The 22733-nt window shown below is 44.9% G+C and overlaps 1 protein-coding gene across 4 annotated transcripts in view; it reads right to left on the bottom strand.

Annotated features, from left to right (window-relative positions):
- The window catches only part of plekhh1 (pleckstrin homology domain containing, family H (with MyTH4 domain) member 1), a 69831-nt gene that overhangs the window by 10808 nt on the left and 36290 nt on the right, over positions 1 to 22733 (bottom strand). For all 4 annotated transcript variants that reach the window (XM_042071822.1, XM_042071823.1, XM_042071821.1 and 1 more), the window contains 21 exons: positions 17771 to 17993; positions 13571 to 13633; positions 13244 to 13393; positions 13061 to 13144; positions 12748 to 12829; positions 12400 to 12564; positions 11480 to 12246; positions 11190 to 11262; positions 11002 to 11093; positions 10730 to 10877; positions 7718 to 7854; positions 7055 to 7165; positions 6683 to 6769; positions 6021 to 6179; positions 5586 to 5666; positions 5186 to 5365; positions 3872 to 3983; positions 3410 to 3522; positions 2142 to 2318; positions 1799 to 1896; positions 1421 to 1598 (listed from right to left, as the gene is read on the bottom strand). In XM_042071822.1, coding sequence (XP_041927756.1) covers positions 1421 to 1598; positions 1799 to 1896; positions 2142 to 2318; positions 3410 to 3522; positions 3872 to 3983; positions 5186 to 5365; positions 5586 to 5666; positions 6021 to 6179; positions 6683 to 6769; positions 7055 to 7165; positions 7718 to 7854; positions 10730 to 10877; positions 11002 to 11093; positions 11190 to 11262; positions 11480 to 12246; positions 12400 to 12564; positions 12748 to 12829; positions 13061 to 13144; positions 13244 to 13393; positions 13571 to 13633; positions 17771 to 17938 — 3225 coding nt within the window. In that variant the 5' untranslated portion in view covers positions 17939 to 17993. The remainder of the gene's footprint in view (positions 1 to 1420; positions 1599 to 1798; positions 1897 to 2141; positions 2319 to 3409; positions 3523 to 3871; positions 3984 to 5185; positions 5366 to 5585; positions 5667 to 6020; positions 6180 to 6682; positions 6770 to 7054; positions 7166 to 7717; positions 7855 to 10729; positions 10878 to 11001; positions 11094 to 11189; positions 11263 to 11479; positions 12247 to 12399; positions 12565 to 12747; positions 12830 to 13060; positions 13145 to 13243; positions 13394 to 13570; positions 13634 to 17770; positions 17994 to 22733) is intronic.

The following is a 22733-nucleotide window of genomic DNA, read 5'->3' on the forward strand; positions in this document are numbered from 1 at the left end:
CATACCTTGGCAAATAATGGTCTAAAGTACTCATTTTTCATTCTATATTGATCTACTTTTGCACACAGCTTCGCAGGACCTGGTGATAGTTGTATTTCTAAAATCATATCAAGTGGGCTGAGGGCTGAAATGTGGTCAGTTCAGAGATGTTTGTTAAAGAAAAAACAATATTCTAGGCTCCGTAACTCTGTGCCAGTGCTTCCTAAGAAACTACGGGATCTTAGCTTTCTACAGATGTCCAGCATTTGATGGTAGGCCAAAAGAACACACTGCCCTCTGAAGTATGTTGGGGGGGGGGGGGTCTACAAATGGCCCAACAGGTTATGGGAAGATTTAAAAAGAGAGACTGGCACTCTTGCACTCTAGTAACATTTGTATGGTCCAGGTACCGTTGCATAAAAAATGGTTGTCATTCACAAGACTACTTTTACTTTTATACTTTAAGTAAATAACCAAGCCTGTATTTTGTTACTTTTACTTGAGTAAAGAAGTTAAATCAGTACTTCTACTTTTACCAGAGTATTTTTTAACACAAGTATTCATACTTCTACTTGAGTACGGGAAGTGAGTACTTTTGCCATCTCTGGTGTTTCTCAACCTTTATTTGTCCTGGGAACCCATTTTTTACACAACTCATAATCACAACTCATTCCATAATAGACATATTACATCATAAATCATGAGAGAATCTGTGCATTAATGCATGTTACTGATCATTTATTTGGTTGTGTGTAGTTGCATGTCAATTTTCAGTGAATATCCTAAAAAGAAACATTTGAATAGTGTCCAGTTACATGCTCAATGCATCATAGAGTGTGATCATTAATCTGTGTGAATGATTTCGGGTGCTATTAAAATTAAACTGTACGCACACAAAACCGCAGATGCTATAAGAAAATAGCAACATCAGGCTATACTTTTAAATCAAGTGCAAAGGAACATCTAAACAAACCTGATGCGTTTTGGAAACAAATCTTGTGAACTGATGAAATTAAAACATAACTTTTTGACTGCAATGAGCAAAGGTTTGTTTTAAGGAAAAGGGTGCAGATTTTCATGAAAAGAACATCTTGCCAATCGGTAAACACAGGGCTGGATTGATCATATTGTAGCCAGTGGCACAGAGAACACTTCACTGGAAAAGTGAATGGATTCAATTAAATATTCTAGAAGCCAGCACACCACATCATCTGTAAAAAAACGCTAAAGATGAAAAAACAATGGCCTCCACAATATAATAATAATCATCCTTAGCACACCTTAGCTCAAAATCCACAATGGACTACACACATAATCTTTCTTAAAATTTCAGTGGAATATACTTATGCTTATTTATATTATACCATCTTCTACTCACTTCACTATTCACACAAACATAAATGTTGCTGTGTGTGTGTGTGTGTGTGTGTGTGTGCACAACCTGGTAGGTGCTGTTGAGGAAGTGCACTGGGATGCTGAAGGGCAAAGAGTGGTGGTAGGGGTTTCTCAGCAGGATAGACAGGATCTCCATTCGGGACGGTTTGGCCTCACGCTCCCCATTCTGTTGAGTCCTCTCCACTGACCGCTGGCAATACACAGCATACTTCCCCACCTCCGTCCTGACAAACACATACACACACACACACACACACACACACACACACACACACACACACACACACACACACACACACACACACACAAAAGTAAACCCACTGAGACCTTCAGTTAGAAACATATATTCAAATAGCCTGAAGCTCTTATTTTCTTTTGCATATATACCCAGTTGGGGGGTTGATGTGGATCTGGCTATCTTTACCTGGGGTCGGCATGGCGATGAAGATGCTGTTTCAGGTACCAGAGGACGTGTTGCTGTGGCAGAAAGAGGGCCACACACACCGACAACAGCTGCCAACACTGAAGCAGTGACAGGGGTGTTATCAGAATGATCTTAAACATTATGTTTATACTGGTCATATATTGTGTCGTGTGTAATCTCTTGTCTGTTGTGCTACCAATCCAATTTGGACAGAGAATGATGTGAAAAAGTGAAATGTTTACGTGATCAAAGGTTAACGCACAAAAATCAATGTGTTTCAGCATTTTATGGAATCTCATTTCAGTGTGTGTGTGTGTGTGTGTTTGTGTGTACCCACACCCACCTGTGTGAGGGAGTAGTTGTTGGGAGTGCGGCAGTTGGTCTGCTTGATCAGCTGGCAATACATCTCGTTCTGCAGCTCGGGGTGTGTCAGGCACACCTGCAGTGCATTCTGGGCCAGTGACGTGTGGTAGTCGATGGAGGGCGACTCGACCAACACATTAATGAACAGTTGACAAGACTGTAGAGAAGAGGTAAAAAGACAGAATTGAACAATTAAACTAAAAATTACTATGTTTATGTGTGGGTATGTATTTGTGCACACATGTGCATGTGTGTATGTGAAGGTCCAAGATAGAGATGGCTTACACAGATGTTTAGAGAGTGTGTGTGTGTGTGTCCTAGTGTGTATGACTAAGCAGAGAGAAAGAACAGTGACATGGGCAAGTAGGATTCCAACTCATCAAAGCAGAACTAAAGAGCTGTTGGAACCGAGCGATCCTCTCTGTAGTAGGTGCTCTCGGACTCCCTTGTTCTCTTCCCTTCACAGAACAAGGCCCGACATTGTCACCGCTGCCCCCTCCCTCTCTCTCCCAGCCTCAGCCCTGAGGGACTCTCCGTGCCGTTGTCCAACAAAGGAAGGTCTTCAGTCAAAGCCAAGAGGACCTGACCACAGTGTGGCACATGTCATGCCAGTGCATGACACAGCATAGAGCAGACTGATCACTTTTACAGTCAACATACTGTATGTTTCAGGAAGTCCACAACAGACTGGAGCTTGGAAGCATGAGAGTAAATGAGAGAGAGAGAGAGAGAGAGAGAGAGAGAGTGTGTGTGTGTGTGTGTGTGTGTGTGTGAGAGAGAGAGAGAGAGAGAGAGAGAGAGAGAGAACCTACACACGCACACACACACACACACACACACACACACACACACACACACACACACACATACAGTACACACACACACACTCACATCCACACACTTACACACTCACTTATATGCTATTGTTTATTCTATGTTTACATGTTATACCCACATTGCTGTATGTCTATTTTTTTCTTTTGTTACTCTCTACTGTGTTATCTGTAACACTGGCTTAGGCAACACTGTATCCAAACAGTCATGCTAATAAAGCTCCTTTGAATTTGAATTTGAGAGAGAAAGAGAGTGATGAGAGTACGGCATAGAAGAGGAGAGTGACAAAGAAAAGAGGGGAAGGAAAATGTGTGAGAGATGTATTGAACGACAGAAAAGAAAAAGGAAGAAAAAGTGAGTGAGAGAGAGAGAGAGAGTGTGTGAGAGAAAAGACAGAAGGAAAGGGGAGCTCACCTTAAAGAGTTTGAGGGCTTCAGTCTGCAGGGCTTCAGAGGGCAGAGTGGTGAGGGGAGAGCGCAGGCCATCTCTACTAAAGCACAACACCGGATGCTTCCACAGCTCAGAGTCTGCGTCAGAGAGGACACACAATGCCCACTCAAACACACCATTCCACGGAAAATACATTTACACTTCATAAATCAAAATGGTCTGCTTCAAGTTTAGAGCCAAACACCACTTTCCTCTTAGTGAAGGTGTCTCTTCACAGACATAGAACTGATTTTGATTTGACTGTATTAGATATGACATATCTGCCATTACTTTGGTGTCTTCTATAAATCATACTTAGGTGTCAAGACTTGACAGGTAGTGTCCAAGAAGACTATTGCCGGTATTGACACTACTGTCATAGTGAGTATATCTAAGTTAAGTATATCTCTCACAAAATAAGATATGTGTATGTTTAGCTTGATTTACCAGGGTCCCCATCCATGTCCAGGAGTTTGCCAATCAGCCTCTCGTACTCTGTGCCAACCTTCAGACTGGCACTGCTGCCTGCAGCCACGGTCAGGTGGTACAGCCAGGTGTCCTGAGCAGGAAGAGAAACACAACCTGCTATTAGTGTCAACCACGTTACATAATCATGAATAGTAACTTAGTCATTACATTTCTTCATTTTCAAGATAAATTGCCGAAGGAATAGATATGTCTGTCTGTACATGTGTTTGAGAGTGTGTGTGTGTGTGTGTGTGTGTGTGTGTGTGTGTGTGTGTGTTTTTGATTGAGTGTGTGTGTGTGTGTGTTTTTGATTGAGTGTGTGTGTGTGTGTGTTTGTGTTTGATTGAGGGCCAGATGTACTACTTCAGGCGTATTTGTTTCGCAATGTGTGTGTAAAATAATTGCGAGGTATGTACAAACAGGCCGCAATGATGTAAAAGCGCAAACTGCCTGTCGCGGGAGCTGAAAGTGGCAGATTGCGTTTGTCATGTCATGCATATGCATTCATGGGAGGATCCAGGGGAAAGTGGAAGTTTAGCGTAAAAAGATGGGAGGGGAAGAGTAAGCGCCTAATTATGTATTCCGCGGTATGTACAAAGACTGCTCCTGAAAGCGCACGTCTATTCTGCGCCTAAATACTTCCGCCTTGTAAAAGCAGGTGTTAATCCAAATTGCAGTTCAATGCGCCAATAAGAGAACCTTTCAAAGACAACAGAATCGCTATTTAGAGCATCAGTTTTTGTGGTGAAAGTATTTGTACTACCAAAAGCAACCTAAACTTTCGTTGGCCTTTCGAATGTCTTACTTTCACTTTCACGTCATTCACTTTTTCCTACTTGCTAGATTTGACCCATCTTCCATAGCCTACATGCACAAGTATTTGAGTAGAACTACTGATCTTCATTATCTCCCTGCTTGTTTACATCTTATCATGTATGGTATTATTTCATGATCGCTAAACGTTTGATTCTTTTTAATGTTGTCATCAGTTAACTTCATTCAACTGCGCTTGTATGTAGGCGCTGCCATTCAGTTGTGGACGTTCGTAAATTGCGTTTATGGGCGGAGAAAGGCAGAGAAAGGCGCAGTTTACACTAAGGATTGAACGATTGATAAATATGACGGATACTTGGGTCTGACAGTGTTCGCAATCTGCGGTGTGTCCATGATGCTGATAACGCTACGTTCGCAAATGTACGTACATCTGGCCCTGAGTGTGTGTGTGTGTGTGTGTGTGTGTGTGTGTGTTTGTGTGTTTGATTGAGTGTGTGTGTGTGTGTGTGTGTGATTTACCTTCTCCTGCTTGGTTCCTATCAGCATGTACGTGGGGCTCTGGTCTTTGGGGTAGACCACTAGTGTGCAGTGGGACGACAGGAAACCACGTCCCCCAACTTCATAGTCCTCATCTGAGTCACATGACCTGTCCACCTCCTCAACCCTTGCTTCACGCATGCGCAGCTGACCTAGAGGAAACTGAACAAAAAACACACACACACACACACACCGTCACAGTTCAGTTAACACATAGCTCACAACCACTGGACACAGAATGCCCAGTTTCCCATGCATGGATTAAGCCTAGCCCTGGACTAAAAGCTTTTTTCAATGGAGATTTTGTCTAGAACTTGGCTTAATCCATGTATGGGAAACCTTCACAGGAAGGCTATAAGGTGTTTGTGTGTGTTAACATCACCTTATCATCCTGGTTGCGGTAGTAATGAAAGACCTTCCCAATGAGAGCACACCACACCAGCTTAGAGTGGCCATGTTTGACCTGAAACGTGAGACAGAGAGCAAATGGGGGAGAGAGAATGAGGGAGAGGGAGAGCCAGAAGAAGACCTTAGATAAATGAGCTTCATTAAGGGCTCTGGAAGACTGCCCAGCTTGCTAAAAGGACAGTTGGACTATCTACCTTACACTGGTACAAAGGCAAGCATGGATGCACATACACACACACACACACACACACATACACATCAGCCACATTCTAAAAGTAACTGTCTCTCTTACAGTAATTCAATAGTGCATACTTTCACAAATCTTGTGTAAAGGTTCTAAATAACTTCAGAATCTCATTCAAAAGGATCTCATTCCTACGTTTTTGTGAATACATCTTTTGAATTCTACCTTTGTAAGCCAGCCTCGTACAGTTGGCTTGACGGCGGTGTCCATGGAAACCGGAGTGGTAGCCTGGACTTTGAGCACATTCTGCAGCACCCGGATCCACTCTTCCAGAATGTTGGGGGAGTCAGCTGTCAGATAGAAGGTCTTCTTCTCCGTGATGAGCTGTTTTTCATGACAAAACACAGGATGAACGAACATGCAGTCAGTAATACCTCTCACTGTAGATCAGTCAGTACAGATAATCTGGATTACAGAATCAGGCAATTATTCAACAGGGTCATTGGAAAATTATGGGAAGCACAAAAGCAGTCTAACAAGTCCAAACAAATTGAAGTTCCCATTTCTCTCCCACTATATTTATACAAATGGTCTTCTGTACAATCAAGTATGCCAGTTCAGCCTGAGGCACGAGTGAATTCATATTTTGGACATTATTACCATCGCCAAATATTTTTGCATGTGCCAGACTCCCTTAATTTAAAACATTTCTCTTCTGATGGTGTTGGGACAGATGTACTTACAACCCACATGCAGATATTAAAACAGTCAACGATCATAGTTTTAGCAACATAAATTAATTTGGCATGAAACAAAAATATTAGATCCATGATGATGAATGAGTATGACGTGTGTGGAAATGTGTTTGCACAGGTGGCATTTCTCACCTGGAACGTCTGCCCCCCCTCTCCGCGGGCGATTCGACATGAGGCGTTCAGCTCGACGTGTCCCTGGGGCTTCCGAATGACATCACTCTAAACACACAGATTACACAAAGTGTGTGTTCAGATTTCACATCACATTTCTGATTTTTCCATGGGAACAGTATCAATGTTTCCGCTGACATCATTTAAATGTATTCCGTTTTAGCCATACCAGTAAAGGGGTACCAAGGTTAACCTCAAAGGCATAGAAAATTCATATCTTTGCTACAACTAGGCGTCAATTTTAACAGATTTGTAAAAGGATGGACGGACAAATTTTGTGACAACTGCAAGACACAAGAGGTCCTTTCTAAGATAAAGAGAGTGGGAACTGACCGGTGACTTGTAGTAGAGGATCTCTCCATTCCGCAGCGTGAACCAGCGGCGTTTCCAGGCCTTCACCTGACTGCCCATCTTCAGCAGGTAGCCCGACTTCTCCAGCATCTCCTGAGGGCACACAGCAGCAGCAAGGTTTCACAGATTATGTGCGTATGTGTGTATGTGTATGAGTAAATGTTGATGTGTATTCATGCAACTGGAATTGAATGGCCCTCAGAATACCAGAAATATAAATCATGTTGTGAATGGATTTATTATATTCTCCCATCCAACATAAGGAGGGCATGAGTAGTAAATAAAGATAGATTAATAGTAAATAAAGAGAGTGAGTAGTAAATAAAGATAGACTAGAGTAATAAATAAAGATACATTAGAGTAGTAAATAAATATAGATTAAAGTAGTAAATAAAAGTAGACTAGTGAAGTAAATAAAGATACATTACAGAAGTAAATAAAAATAGATTACACTAGTAAATACAGATAGACTAGAGTAGTAAATAAAGATAGACTGCAGTAGTAAATACAGATAGATTAGAGTATAAATACAGATAGATTAGAGTAGTAAATAAAGATAGACTAGAGTAAATAAAGATACATTAGAGTAGTAAACAAAGATACATAGTAGTAAATGAAGAATGTAAAAAACTCCTCGTCTCCTACCGGTCCAATGCTTTCACAGGAGTAAGAGGAGGTGCGTTGCACTTTGTGTTCAGGCTCCAGGTAGTTACTGTCCAGAGAACATGCGTCCGGTGGGATGGCATAGTCACTCTCTGAGCTGATGGATGACACTGACACCCCTGGACACACACACACACATTTGTTAGACACAATTCCACACAACCACGTGTATGTACACACCCACCCACACACATACACACACACACAGACACACAAGCACACACACAGAGGTGGAACAGCATTAAAAACTATTACAGGCTTCATCGTGGAAACTCAGATGTGTATAACATCATGTCAGGTTTTCCATAGGAATATCCATGACCCCTGACACAAACTTCCATAGGAATATCCATGATCCCTGACACAAACTTCTGCATAGGCATTTTCCACAACCATTTCACTCAGCCAAAGCCTCTGTAAAAACAGACTTATAGACTGACGTCCAGTGCCTGTGCTTCCAAGAACACAAACCATGACCTTAATCAGCAGTAGGCCCTGAAATACACCCCCCTTCACCACACACAAAGGGTACTGCTGAACTGAAGCTATCACAGATAGATACAGGTATACATGCCTAGTTTACAGGCCCCATAATAAATCACTACACAACACAATATTGCAATGACAGTAGAAGTGAGGGACACAGCAATAGCCTGGCTAGCGCCACCACTTCTCAATGAGACGTGGTCAGGGAACCAAACGTTAATTTTCTCGTATTTGAAAAAAATGCCCAGATCCGTTTATTGGGTGCCACAGATGTCTATCAAATGCGTCTGTGCATAGCTCATCATCGTCTTGCTTTCCCCCTTGTTCTGTGATTGGTCCCCTATCTCAGGCGAAAATTTGCTCCATGGTCTCCAGGCTGCCTTAGCAGCGTGAATCAAATCGCGCGCAAGGCAGCATGGGAACACCCAGGCTAACACAGCAACCACTTTGTACCTGGAAGAGCCTGGGGCCGCAAAAAATTCTATTTATTTTTCTAGACTTTTTTTTCAACAATTTCGACTGATGCTGTAAAGGTGGGGAACAATGGCTGTTAAGGGCCCCAGGTCTGTGTTCATCTTGGGCTAAAACAAATGCTAACAGATGGGCAACAGGTTTGTACTTTCCAAAAATACCATATCATGCAGATGTGATCTGTGTCCCTGGGCTTAAGTCCAGCCTAAAAGTGATTACAGTTCTTATGATCACTAAAAAAGGTATAAAATGAGGATGTTCACAGATAGCGTCTCAGACAAAAGTGTTAAAGCTACTACTACTATTAGTACTTATATTGCTGTGTGCGACAGAGAGTTTGGGCAAAGATGACGGCTGTCAGCACACTGCTGGTGATGCTGTTCTCCATGTGTGGAGCTCAGACTCAGAGCACCCAGACTGAAGTTCAGACAGAGAGCCAGACTACTGGAGCTGCTGCTGCTTCACTCAGCTGAATGTCTCGACTGAGCTTAAGGAACTCAAAGACATCGTGCATAACCTGGGAACCTCGATGGTGGAGCTGAGGGTAACTCTGAGCTTTATTCAACAGGAGCTTCAGAACACCAAATCCCTGCTGCATAAAACAGAGACTGAGAATTATGCTCTACACACAGAGATGGCAGTGCTGAAGACCAGACTTGCTACTAGTGAAACTGAAGTGTTGAATCTGAGGAAGGAAACTGCAGCACAGACTGAGAGATTGGTAGCCACTGAGGCTAACATGGAACATGTGAAGAATGACACAGCAGTACACCACACAGACCTGATCAATATGAAGACTGAAGTGATACTCCTGATCAAGGAAATTGCAGCTCAAGAAACCAGACTGTCTGCCAGTGAGACTGAGGTGAAGAACCTGACTATGGCAAATGCAGAACACAAAAAAAACAGACTGGCTGCCTGTGAGACTGAGATGGAAGACCTGAAGATAGAAATTGCAGCACAAGAGGCAGAGCTGACTGCAGAGATGACCAGACTGGCAGTGGCAGCCACTGAGACTGAAGTAATCTGAAGGAGATTACAGAGAAACCCAAGGTGGCATTCTCAGCAGGTCTGACTGACTCAGGACACATAGAGGCTGGAAATACTGAGTTGAACTAAACACATCACCAATGTTGGCCAGGCCTAGAGCCGCACAACAGGCTGCTTCACAGCTCCAGTCAAGGGAGTCTACTACTTCAGATTCACAGTCATGGATAATCTAGCCTCACACTGGATGGGGATCAAGATGTTTAAGAATGCAGAGCAGATCACGTATTTAGGACAGTATGATACAGATGGAAGCCAATCCTATCTGTCCAGTGGTGCGACTCTGCAGCTGAAGGTGGGAGATATTGTTAACATGTGACTCCCTGCAGGCTACAGGCTCTATGATAGTTTTGTTAATCACAGCACAAGTGGATGCTTCAGTGGATTCCTGCTCTTTCCTCTCTGAACGGAACACCCCAGAACAGTAAATGATAAAAATAATATACATAGCCTACTCTAGAACAGAGGTTCTCAACCTTTTGGGGGCTAAGGCACACCAAAGATGAAACCAAAACGCTAAGGCACACTGACTTATGGTTACTAATTATGAAGTGATACACACATTAGTATAGGCAATAACAGGGGTGTTCATTCTTATGCCCATATTTTTTCACATGATGTTGACTGAGCTGCATAATAGATCTGTAGCCTATCTTATAAAAACACTTAATACCTATACCTAACACCTTTTAATTAACACTTCACTTTGCCTCACGGCACACCGGTTGAGAACCACCGCCCTATGCCACACCACCTGACCTTCTACCAGACATGATGTCTACAGAACAAATGCACACACACACACACACACACACACACACACACATAAACACACACACACACACACACACACACACACACACACACACACACATAAACACACACACACATAAACACACACACACACACACACACACGCACACGCACACACACACACACACACACACACACACAGAGTGGGTTCCTGTTCGAGCTGCTGGGGGCTCTCACCTCTCTTGAGGGCGCGGGGACTGCTGGGAGTGCTGCCCTTGCGGTCAGGCCCCAGCACGGAGCTCCGCAACGAGCCCAGAGAGCTGGTATCATCCTCGGAGCCCGAGTCCTCCTCCACCAGAGGAGAAGTACTGATCTGTGTGGCTTTCTACAGGAGAGAGTCCACATCATAAGCCAATCCTTAGAGATACATAACAGGCAAACATTTACTTTTAAACTTTTAAAAAGGTACTTATGTTGAAGGTGCAACAAGATCACAGTGTCATTCTTACCCCTTTAAGAGTGGTGTAGACAGGAACACTAATGTTCTTACACATTAGGTGAGTAAATGGACCAGCAGAGGGGTACTGGGACAGGCTCGACACTGTAAAACACACATACACAACGTATGCCATGTAATTCATTCACACAGCAACAAGATGCACCAGATTATGAGAAGTCCATCAACTGAGTATTTTACCTGCACCCTTGGCAGCAGGACTGGCCTCAGACACCCTCATACCAGACTTGGCCACAGCGTAGATACGACTCTCCTGTAAAAGAGCCATTATTTAATGTTCCATTAGCATTATTTGTTATTTGAAAATTATTTGTGAAAATATTATCTATAACTCAGATATTTGCATGTCTATTTGCCTCTCTCTCTCTCTCTCTCTCTCTCTCTCTCTCTCTCTCTCTCTCTCTCTCTCTCTCTCTCTCTCTCTCTCTCTCTCTCTTCTCCTTCTCCTTCTCTCCCTTCTTTCCTCTTACCCAGGCAGGGAAGCGGTGTAACGGTGGTGTTGGGGGCTTCACCGCATCCGGATCCAGGCATTCCTTCACCAGCCCCATAGACAGCGTTCCTCCGGCGCAGGGCTGATCGACATCGGCCTGTGCCTGGGCCTGAGCGCCCTCCTCCACCCCCTCCATGCCGTCGTCGATGTCCGTCTCCTCCACCTGCGGCGCAGCTGCTGCGGGCACCTGGGACAGGCTCCGGGCCAGCAGCGGCAGGCCGGCGCAGCCGAGGTCGATGCTGACGTTGATGTGGTGGAAGCGCTCGAGGCCGGGCTGCGGCTGGCTCTGGTGCTTCTTCAGCAGTTGGATGCTGTCGCGCGGGCTAAGCGGCGTGCGCACCTTGGGCAGGGTCATGCTGGTGCCCGCGGGCAGCGAGAAGCAGGGCGCCAGGGGCGAGCGCGGGGCACCGGCCAGGGCGGAGGCGGACGCTGGGGCCTCCGTGGGCGGAAGCAGCAGCAGGGAGGCCTGCGGATTTTCATAGGCCGATGAGGAAGAGGAGGAGGAGGAGGAAGAGGTGGAGGAGGACGATCGAAGGCGGTGCAGGCGGAACTTGCTGTTGAGTTCGTCTGATGAGTGGTCCCGGCTGGGGGGGTCCCCCATGGCGGTGGTGACTGGAGGGACACTGAGGCCTCCTGCCACGACCCCTCTGCCTCGGCCCTGAGTGGCACCCTCCGCCATCTTGGACACAGTCATCTTGTCGACAGAGGACAATCTGTCTGACGTCTCCAGGGCTTTCTTCTTTGCTTCTACACAACAGCAAGGGGACAAGGACAGATGCTTGTAATTCAATTTAATCATTGATAAATACAAATGCCTAACATAATAAAATCCATCACGCTATTTGAGCTGGACATTTGCAGAAGATGAGGAAGGTGCGGAGAATGTGGTTGGACACCTACCAGCGGAGCCTCCTGAGGGGGTGTGCCTCCAGCCGTCCTCCAGAGCAGGCGGTGTGCCAGGGCAGCTGGGCGGGTAGAGTGGGCTGGAGGGCACCAGGTGGGCATCAAGACTGGGCGATAAGGGGGACAAGGGGGACGTGGGGGAGTAGGGACCCTCCTGGAGCACTTTGAAGAACAACACAGGGCAATAAATCAGGAGAGAAATGGACAAATTGTGACTAAGAAAGAGAGAACAACACATACTCAGAGAGAGAGAGAGAGAGAGAGAGAGAGAGAGAGAGAGAGAGAGACTGTATGGCTTATCATCTCAGGACTGCTGACCTTGAGAAGCATGGTCCAACCACTTACCTTGCAGTTTGTCCTGGAGGTTGAGGATCTGTTCGGCCTGCTTGAGGTTGGCCAGCTTCAGCTGCTGGTTCTCCATCTCCATCTGCACACAGTTTTAATGACTCCATTTTGACATGGGTTTTAACATTACATTTCAGGCCTTGCTCAGCTAGTAGACATACAGCCTAATGGGCCACTTAAAATGCTCAAAAGGACCTTCGATTTTTTAGGTCAATGACGGAATCTCTCTCTTTTGATCAATAAGTAAATTTGGTAGAAGTGTGTATGTTCATATGCAACGATGCAAATTAAATGGTTAGTAGTACAACCCTACCTCTCGTAACTTAAAAGTGACCCAGTCTTTGATTTTGGAGGCTTTTTCTTCGATGATCTTTGCCTCCTGGGCCCGAAGCAAATTCTGCAGAAACAAGTTACTTTTAGCGAGTTTTCAGGGCTTAGTGGGTGGTCAGTAATCTGTTCAAATGTACTCATCCATTTTTCCCTATTCTCTCAATACCTGTTTCTCCAGCTGTGCTTCCAGGTGCTTGATCACTCCATCCCTCTCTTGCACCTGATTGGTGAGTTCTTGAAGCCTCTGGCATAAGGAGTTCTCTGATTCGTTGGGCTGCACATTCGCTGATTTCAATTTCTCTTCCATCAAGCGCACCTAAAGTAGATTTTACCGAAAGACTTCACTTAACCTATAACAGCTTACAAAGATCTATTCAGCTTCATTTCATGGATACCCATTACCACAGCAAAAACATATACTGTACATGTGTGTGTGTGTGTGTGTGTGTGTGTGTGTGTGTGTGTGTGTGTGTGTGTGTGTGTGTCTGTGTACCTGTTTCTCTGCAGTCTCTGCTCGCAGGTCGGCCTCGGTCACTCTTTGCTCCAACTCTTGCATCTATCCACAAAAAAGAACTTGCAGCGTTACTCAAAGGGCTCAGTAGCTTAAGTACAAATACAGCATCATGCCCAAAAACACTTCACACATATCCCAGACATCTTAGCTTTTGTTCCCATTTTCAGTCTTTCCAGGAACACTGTGGTGCTATTGATAGTCTATGGTAGACTTTTTTACCCTCAGGTAATCGAAAAGAGTGTATGTAGTCTATGACGTTGTCTCAAAGAAATTCATCTCCTTTGGGATATCAACACATCCATGCTACACAACCTAGAGTAGACATTGCGTTTCTGTCAGACCATGGATCAAGTTATCCAGGTGAGTATAGACAGGTGAGCTCTGGCTTAAACAGGTGAGAGCAGAGGAGGTACATCAGCAGACATGGGACGAGTCCAGGAATGCCAAACATCCAGTAGCTGCTATCAGGGGAGCCAGGCCACTGTCTTATCACTCTCCCCTGGCTGTCTGCTCTTATCTGAGGCCTTCTGCTATCTGTGTAAACTCACTATCTGCCGTCTCCTGTATCAGCAGTTGAAAGATTGAGATACCCTATGTCTGTAAGTGTGGGGTGTGTGTATGTGTGTGTGTGTGTGAGGGGGGCGGGTGTGATAGTCAGAAAGAAAGAGAGAGAGAGAGAGAGAGAGAGTGGGAGACAGAGAGAATGTGTGGTTGCCTGTGTGTTTGTGTATGTGTGTGTGTGTGTGTGTATGTGTGTGTGTATGTGTGTGTGTGTGTGTGTGTGTGTGTGTGTATATATGTATATATGTGTGTGTGTGTGTGTGTGTGTGTGTGTGTGTATATATATGTGTGTGTGTGTGTGTGTGTGTGTGTGTGTGTGTGTGTGTGTGTGTGTGGATTACAGGAGAGAGAGAAGGAGGAGCATTATCTCTGACCTAGATGATCTGGGAGTCACCTGATAGCACACAACAGAAAAAAGGTCCCATTAACCTCACTCTCAGGCCTCCAAATCTCTCAAATCTCTAAATCTGATGACCTCATATAGTCTGGTGTGGTTGGATTTAACATACTAATTGTCTGACTATTCACCCTCCCCCTCCCTCTCTCTTTCTCTCTCTCTGTCTCTCTCACACACACACACACACACACACACACACACACACACACACACACACACACACGCACGCCGCATGCATACACACACACACACAAACACAAGTATGCATGCCTGCACACACACACAGAGAGAGAGAGAAAGAGAGAAAAAGAGTTTCTTGATGTCTATGAAGAAAACTTCAACAATCACAATATAGTATATTTCCAATAGAATGCAACACAATCTATATCAAGTCTTTCCTTCCTTTCAAAACCTTATTAATAATGATTAGGACCATCATTCTCTTTACAACTTTCCTCCTCCAGACATCCAGTGAACTTTTATCCCCTGCTCCTTAGTTAGCCCATTAGGCTCAAATGATCTCCAATTATCTGCAATCGACACTAATCCTGGGCCTTTCCTTCGCCTCTCACACACCATAACTTTTAATGTTTTTGTCACGATTACTTTATTAGTCATGCCATTAAAAGATTTACCTTCATAAAAATCGGGCATAGACCAGAAACTTTTCAGAATTGTGGATACGCACCTGTTGTTTTGGGAAAGTGAAAAGAAAAACTTTCGACACTTAAGTCAGTGGCAAAAATAACAAGAAGAAAAATGTAGGGAAGGCACTTGGAAAGTATCTCGCTGTCTCACAAATCTTAACTGGGGGATTGTCACTGTATGGCAGACATCCACATTTCACACACACACACACACACACACACACACACACACACACACACACACACACACACACACACATGTATGGCAGACATCCACATTTCACACACACACACACACACACACACACACACACACACACACACACACACACACAAACATGCACTAACCAAAGTGGGTCAATGTGTAAAACACTCCTCACTTGGCCTGAAAAAAGAGACATTTGAAAGAAGTGTGAGGCAATCTTTCCAAAAAGCAATAACCTAAGTGAATGGCTCTCAACTCAGCTTTGGTATTTACTCAAACAGTGAGTGTGTAAGTATGTGTGTGTGTGTGTGTGTGGGGGGGGGGGGGGGGGGGTTGTGCATGTAATTGTGTATCTGTGTGTCTGATTGTGTATGTGTGTGCGTGTGTGCCTGTGTGCGTGTGTGTGTGTGTGTGTGTGTGTGTGTGTTTGTGTGAGTTTGTGTGTGTGTGTGTGTGTGTGTGTGTGTGTGTTTGTGTGTGTGTGTGTGTGTGTGTGTGTGTGTGTGTGTGTGTGTGTGCGTGCGTGCATGTGTGTGTGCGAGTGCGTGTGTGTGTGTGTGTTCGTGGGTTGCCCTTTATCCATGTCTGTGTCTCTGTCTGTGTCTGTCCGCCCGTCAGTGTGTCTGCCAGCCTGACAAATAGAATGTGATTATCATACATGATGGCTGCGCTGCAGGCCTCTCTCTGTCTCTCTGTTCTTGCACTGCTAACTGAATGCAGGATCATTGCTCCCCTTCAACATTTCAGAGAGAAAATAAGATTCATCTTGCACAATTTACATGTCTGGCTTGGTCTGTTTTGAAACTTGGAGAGCATGGAGTGAATAAAAATCAACCCAGCAAGCTTACCAACCCATGACTGCTTATTATACTATACATACGAACATCAGACACTTCAAATGGGGTAAATCTTCACTTAGGGAAGGATAATAACTACTTCACAGTAAATACCAATAAACCTGAGAAACCTCTATATTAATTAAGAGTGCTGAGAAACAGATATACATACACTCTAATGCACACACACAATAGCTCACAGCGGTATATTAACTCTTCCACAGAGACACACACAATTTCACACAGGTCAGTGACTTCCCATCTGACTCCCTGCCCAGGCCTGGTGCCAAGTTCGACCGTTAGCTGTTCTGAATGAATGAGCCACTGAGGGGGAGTAAAAGGCAGACAAGAGAGAAAGTGTGTGTGTGAGAGAGAGAGAGAGAGAGAGAAACTGAAAGAGAAATGGACTGAGAGAAATCAGTGCTTTAGTAAAGTGTAGAAGCGTAAAACAGTCTCTCCATCAGGGGCTGTCTGGTACAGATCAGCTGGTGCAATTATGATCACAACCGTAACAGTGGTGGGAATTCTCTCACACTCACCCTGATTACTACAAGTGCAACAACACATTTTACGAGTCATTTTCAACTACCAAATTTTATGGCGAGAACGAAAATTCCCCCAGAAACAAGGACAGGCTTTATAACAATGACTTCACTTCACCCGGGACATTTTTAAGCATCTAATTGCACTTTCTCACACAGCAGCAGCATACAAATCCCTTTTCATGCCTTAATAACAAAGTTACTCTTTTGCTGTGGGAGGCTGGTATAAGGGACAGAATAAATGTCACATAAATGTGGGATATATGATGTTCAAAAAGTAATGACACTTGGCTGTATCTCTACTGGTAGCTCTGAACCACCAAACATTGACTGCACATTCTCTGATATATCACCATCCGAGCCCTGTGAAGCCTGTGCCCTTCTGTGACTGTGTATAGTGATAGTGAACATTACTGTCTGTACCGAACACACAAGCGCTAAGAGTATTGGGTGGGGAGCCAAAGAGGTCATTCAGATGGTCACACACTAGGCACTACTTATAATAAATTAAATGCACACAGTCTCTTCACAAGCACAACTAATAGCTGACGAGAGGGAGAATCACTCAAGCGTGTGTTCAGGATTAAGGGGCCAAAGACCGTTTCTATTGACAGGAGAACACTGTTTTATCCCCCTAAATGTTTTTTCATAGACTTCCTCTTCCTCTTGCCTTCACATATACATTCACAGATGTATTTACATATCAAACAGAAACTGTGTTCTGCTGGAATTTGAGCCACCACAGATGTGGAGAATCTTTGTTTTCCCTCAACCAAAATACAAGGCAGTTCTCAGCTAACCTCTGGACTTGCACATAAACTTGACACCACACATTCCCATAACTTAGTCAAAGCAACACGATTACCGGTACTTGACAGGGTTATGTTGAGTGCACTGATCCTTTTCACAGTCTACCTCTCTTGCACTCCTTCATCACCTTTGGGACAAAAGACTAGCACACCTTACTAGTCGCCCATGAGCTACCCCCCACCTTTTCAGCGAGCAGCTCACGAATCTTCCCCGCCTGGAGCCGGAACCTGAGCAGCTGCATCTCCAGGGTGATGCATCTCTTCTGCCAGTCCACGCTACCGGTGGCGGCGGCGGTGGCCGCCCCGGCTGTTCCGGTGCCCGTCGCTCCAGTGTCCAGAACGTCGGCCATCGGGACCCACCCTCCTGCGTCTCTCCTCTCGGCTCTCACGTCCTCCCAGGAGCACCTGCCAAAGACACGGATCGACGTTAATGCTGTCGGACAGCCAACAAATGACACTGTCATCACCTTTGTCATTGTCAGAGATATTTCATGACATCATCAGAACCCAAGACCACAAGGAGGCAGGGGAGAGATTCCTTTGGAACAACGGAACAGCTGAACAACCAAAGGCAAAGGTTCCACATGGGACACAAGCAAGCATAGTCTAAGATGAGGTATAAATAATCAGAATTGTTACACAGTGAAATATACACAGTTCATTTACTGTGTTGCTACAGTATGTTGGAAACACAGGCATTTTCCTGCTTCCATGATCATACTAAGATCATATTCAAGATCACAATCACCATGTCTTCATGATGGCTTGCATCAACTTTACCACAACACAACAATATCAATCAACACATGCATGTACAAAACCACAAACCATACCCCAGTAATAACAGCCTCAGCAAAACTGCTATAACTTGTTCATTCAAAATAAACCCAAACGTACACAGAACAAATGTGAGTCAGACCAAACTCACTCCCTCCACCACAAAAACCCTCAAGCAAGACCAGCTCTTGCTCATCACTAACAGCCCCACTACTGATTCCCAAAAGCCCCAGGAGTGGGGCTGGAACAAAGGGGGGACAAAGAGGGCTGGACAAGCAGGACTTTCTCTTCCCCGTCCCACCTCTTCTCTCCAGAGAGGAGCCAACTTCTGCTGGGTCACCTAGGAAATGAGAACATTGCAACAGGTCGCAGAAATGCATGCAGTGAGATCATCGATGATGACAAAAAGGCCTTTGAAATTCTGTCAGCCCCCTGCCTCTCCCTTTCTCTCCTCTTTCTCTCTCTCACACACACACACACACACACACACACACACACAGAAAGAGAGAGAGGGCGAGTGAGAGAGTACTCACAGTGGCACATACACACACTCACAGACTCAATGATGTCCACATAACTCATTATTAAATAATACAAGTTACACTGAGCTCAGAAAATATTACCCACCTCGCCTTCCGAGCCTAACCGCACATCCAACCGCCATCCACCCCTGCTCTGGCTCCCCACCCCCCCCCACCCCCTCCACCCCTTCCCCACCGCCAAAATATCCCCGTCCAAGCAATCCCTTCTTAATCACAGGCCAACAGAGGAAAGGGATACTAGGCGGCACAATGGAGTCTTTCTGCATGACGGCCCCTTTACGGACACCGGAGGGCCAGAGGGGGGAGGTGGCGCAAAGAATGTGTGAGAGACTGAATGGAGGGAGAGAGAGGGTTGAATGTGGGAAATCCAAGAGAGAGAGAGAGAGAGAGAGAAAGTGGAGTGGGGGGGGGGGGGGGGTGGTCAAGGAGATTTTACCTGAGAGGGGAAGCAAGCGGCAGCCATTTTGGCACTCACAAAGAGCTGCCGGATCCCTGTGGAGGAGCATTCCTTCAAAGGCCGGCCCAAGAGTTTAGCTTCACTGTGAAGCTCCAGTTTTGGGAGTGAGGAGAAGCCAGAAAGGCAGGCAGAGGACAACACCAGACATTAAAGGCAGAAGGGGCACGCAGAGGACAACACCAGACATTAAAGGCAGAAGGGGCACGCTCTGCAAACCCAGCTGCAGCAATGGTGACCAGATATCTCTCTTCCAACACGCTTATAGCTGGTAGTGCTAATTTAGCCACTGTGATGACTTTAGCAGGGACTACTAAAGCTGAAGAGAGAGAAAGAGAAAGAGAGGGAGAGAGAGAGAGGCTCCCAATACAACAGCAAAGGACCATAGTGTAGAAAAAGCAGCACTAACACTGCTCTATGCAATTACTCCAGTCCATAACTATAGGCCTGAGGACAAATTACAGCAGCGGGACACAAAAGGGATTCCTTCCATATTGACGAAGAAGGGATGAAGAAAGAGAGAGAGAAGGAGATGGGGGGGAGAGAGCGAGAGAGAAATAGAGAGAGAAAAAGGGGAGAAATAGAGACAGAGAGAAAGAGAGAGATAGAGAGAGAGAGAGAGAGAGAGAGAAAGAGAGAATAAGATGGGGGGGGGGAGAGAGGCCTGAGGCCTGAGGTTTGAGGTTTTGAGGACTTACACTTGGGGGGAGGATGAAGGCAGAGAAACTCAGACACACAATCAGGAAGGCTGGCCAGTCAAGTGTGCTGCCTTGTGGACACAATCACAGACCAGTCCGGTCTGTGACACTTATCACAACAATGCTTCATAGCAACTATTGCTTCAGTAGTCTGTGAAAGCAATAAGTGTTACAGATCACTACCCAAATAAATTGCTTTTCAAACTGTCACTATTCATTAGCAATCCATTAGTTTCAGCCAAGCCCACTATGCTGACAGCAGAAATTGTCCTATGAACTGAGGAAAAATGAATGTAATAACATCTATTGTTTAATGTAATCTCATTTCCCTTGAGGGTGTGCAACATATTTATCCATTCATTACTTTTGTTTAGAACATTGATGCATTCAATGTTATTATGCCATGCATATTGATATACGCAATATATAGACAAATCCATGTATCATAATATATCAGCATGTGTAAATATATTAATGCAAATATATGATACAATATCAAGATAATGTTAGATGCTCTTTGTGATTTCTGGAAAGCAGTAAGCCATGCTGAGTTCTATGGCTTGTATGGAGATCATATAAGCCTGTGCCTTTTTCAATACAAGATGTGCTGTTGTTATACATCTATTATAAGACAGTAGTAATAGCTTCCCAATAGGTTAAACATGCATGCTTTCATCAACATGATGAATACTTCACAAACAAAACATGAATGAATATATTCACCAACCAATCAATAGAAATCAATCAAATGATGTATACTTAATGATTTAGTTCTGCTCCCCTTGACAGCTCATATGCTGTTTCCCCAGTCCTGCCAACCTGTCATTTTTCTGTACACAACACTGTTTTTATGAAATACACTGTTATACTTCTACTGACCCACACAGAAATATCTTTGTGGACACTGAACATCCCAAGCATGTATTGAATTCTGAGATGCTGACAGAAATATGGCTGTTCCCCTCAGCCATGTGGCCTGAATGAGGACCGCAACGCCTGTCCTGCGTGCTAAACCCAGCCCCAAGTTCCCCTTTACACACACACACACACACACACACACACACACACACAAACAGCTGGATGTCAGCAGTGCATTCGACAAGCCTAAACCCTTTCAGCACGGCAACGCTAATTTCCCCTTGAGCGTGTGAACGCGTGACACCCCCACCTCCACCACCACAACAGGCCTGTTTAACATGGAGGTGAGGGAAAAGAGGAGGTGGACCAGAAGGACCACCCATCTCCATACTAGACCCTCAGAGAGGGAGAGAGGGAGAGAGAGAGAGAGAGAGAGAGAGAGAGAGAGAGAGACAGACCACGCACAGAGGCATGCATGAGACAGACAGGGAGAACCAGCTGGTGAAGAAGTGTAGCAACAGAGGAGGAAAGTGAGAGCAAAGTGGAGACTTCCTCCAATGCGTGCCTCAGACAGATGAGGTCGAAAAGCACTATGGAAGCCCAGACCTCACCCTCCCTCTCTCCCTCTCTCTCTCTCTTTCTCTCTCTCCCTCTCTCTCTGTTTTTCCCTCAGGTACAACTGTGTGTGGCCCTTACACTTATCTGGCTAAGTGCCAAACACTGCACTTAAGCGCTGCTCACTCTGTGTGACGGGGACGGGGTATGTGTGTATGTGTGTGTGTGTGTGGGGGGGGGGGGGGGTCAACTACAGCTTACTACATGATGATCTATTATCCATTGACTCTACATGGTTTAAGCCTGACTTGAATTAGGGTGAAATTTATGACTGTTTTTTGTATCCTTAATTACGTCTCACTGTCTTTGTCCAAGTTTGCTAGTGTAATCATCAGTTTCAAAAAAGACAGCCGCAATGAATCACTCACCCTGCTCTCCAAGAAGCCTTGGTGCCATATTCAATCTTGTGTAGTTTGCCTTTTGCGACTGACTGGCTGGATTAAAGGTCTAATGTGCATCATCTTCTCTCAACTCCTTATAATTTTCTGAATCTCTACATCCGAGTGATGTAGTATGTTCAGCTTTATATACTATTGAAGTCGCCAATCCCTAAATTGGCTGCCTGTAACAGGGCACCAGCACAAGGCACATATTTAACGTAAACATAAGTCCAAGCAAGAACCTGTGTGTAAGATTAAGACGACCCTTTGAAAAACAAACCGCAAGGGTATATTTATTGAAATGTAATCTTCCATAAAGCTGGACCCATATACCTCAAAAGGCTGTTTGACAATTGAGGGTTAGAAATAGTATCTGGGCAAGGGTGTATTATAAACTGAGTCAGATTTACATGCTGTAGGGGAAAACATCCATTTCACCCCACAGAAATAAAAAAAGTCTTGTATCACGCCATCCATATCATAATTAACCATAGACCTAATACCAGCATTGGTCACAGGGTGACCTCATTCTAGGGCTGTCATTGTTATACAGAAATCGTATTTACACAGCAATCATATTGCAATATGGCTGTTCAAATTCACATTCAGTTCAAATGTGAAGGCTGTGAGTTTTTGGGAAATGATGTAGAGCCTCTCGGTGTCCAGTTGGCGGCCCTCGGCTGACGGCAGATGTGGAAACTATCTGCTGCTGACTGGGCCCTTTGCACCAGAGCTCTCCCTGAGGACTCCCCCATAGGAGCCGCCAGCTCAAAAACTATTACAGATCCTATAGTCAAGCTGCATCTGTTCGCATACACCCA

The sequence above is a fragment of the Alosa sapidissima genome, chromosome 19 (assembly GCF_018492685.1).
Source record: "Alosa sapidissima isolate fAloSap1 chromosome 19, fAloSap1.pri, whole genome shotgun sequence".
NCBI lineage: Eukaryota > Metazoa > Chordata > Actinopteri > Clupeiformes > Clupeidae > Alosa > Alosa sapidissima.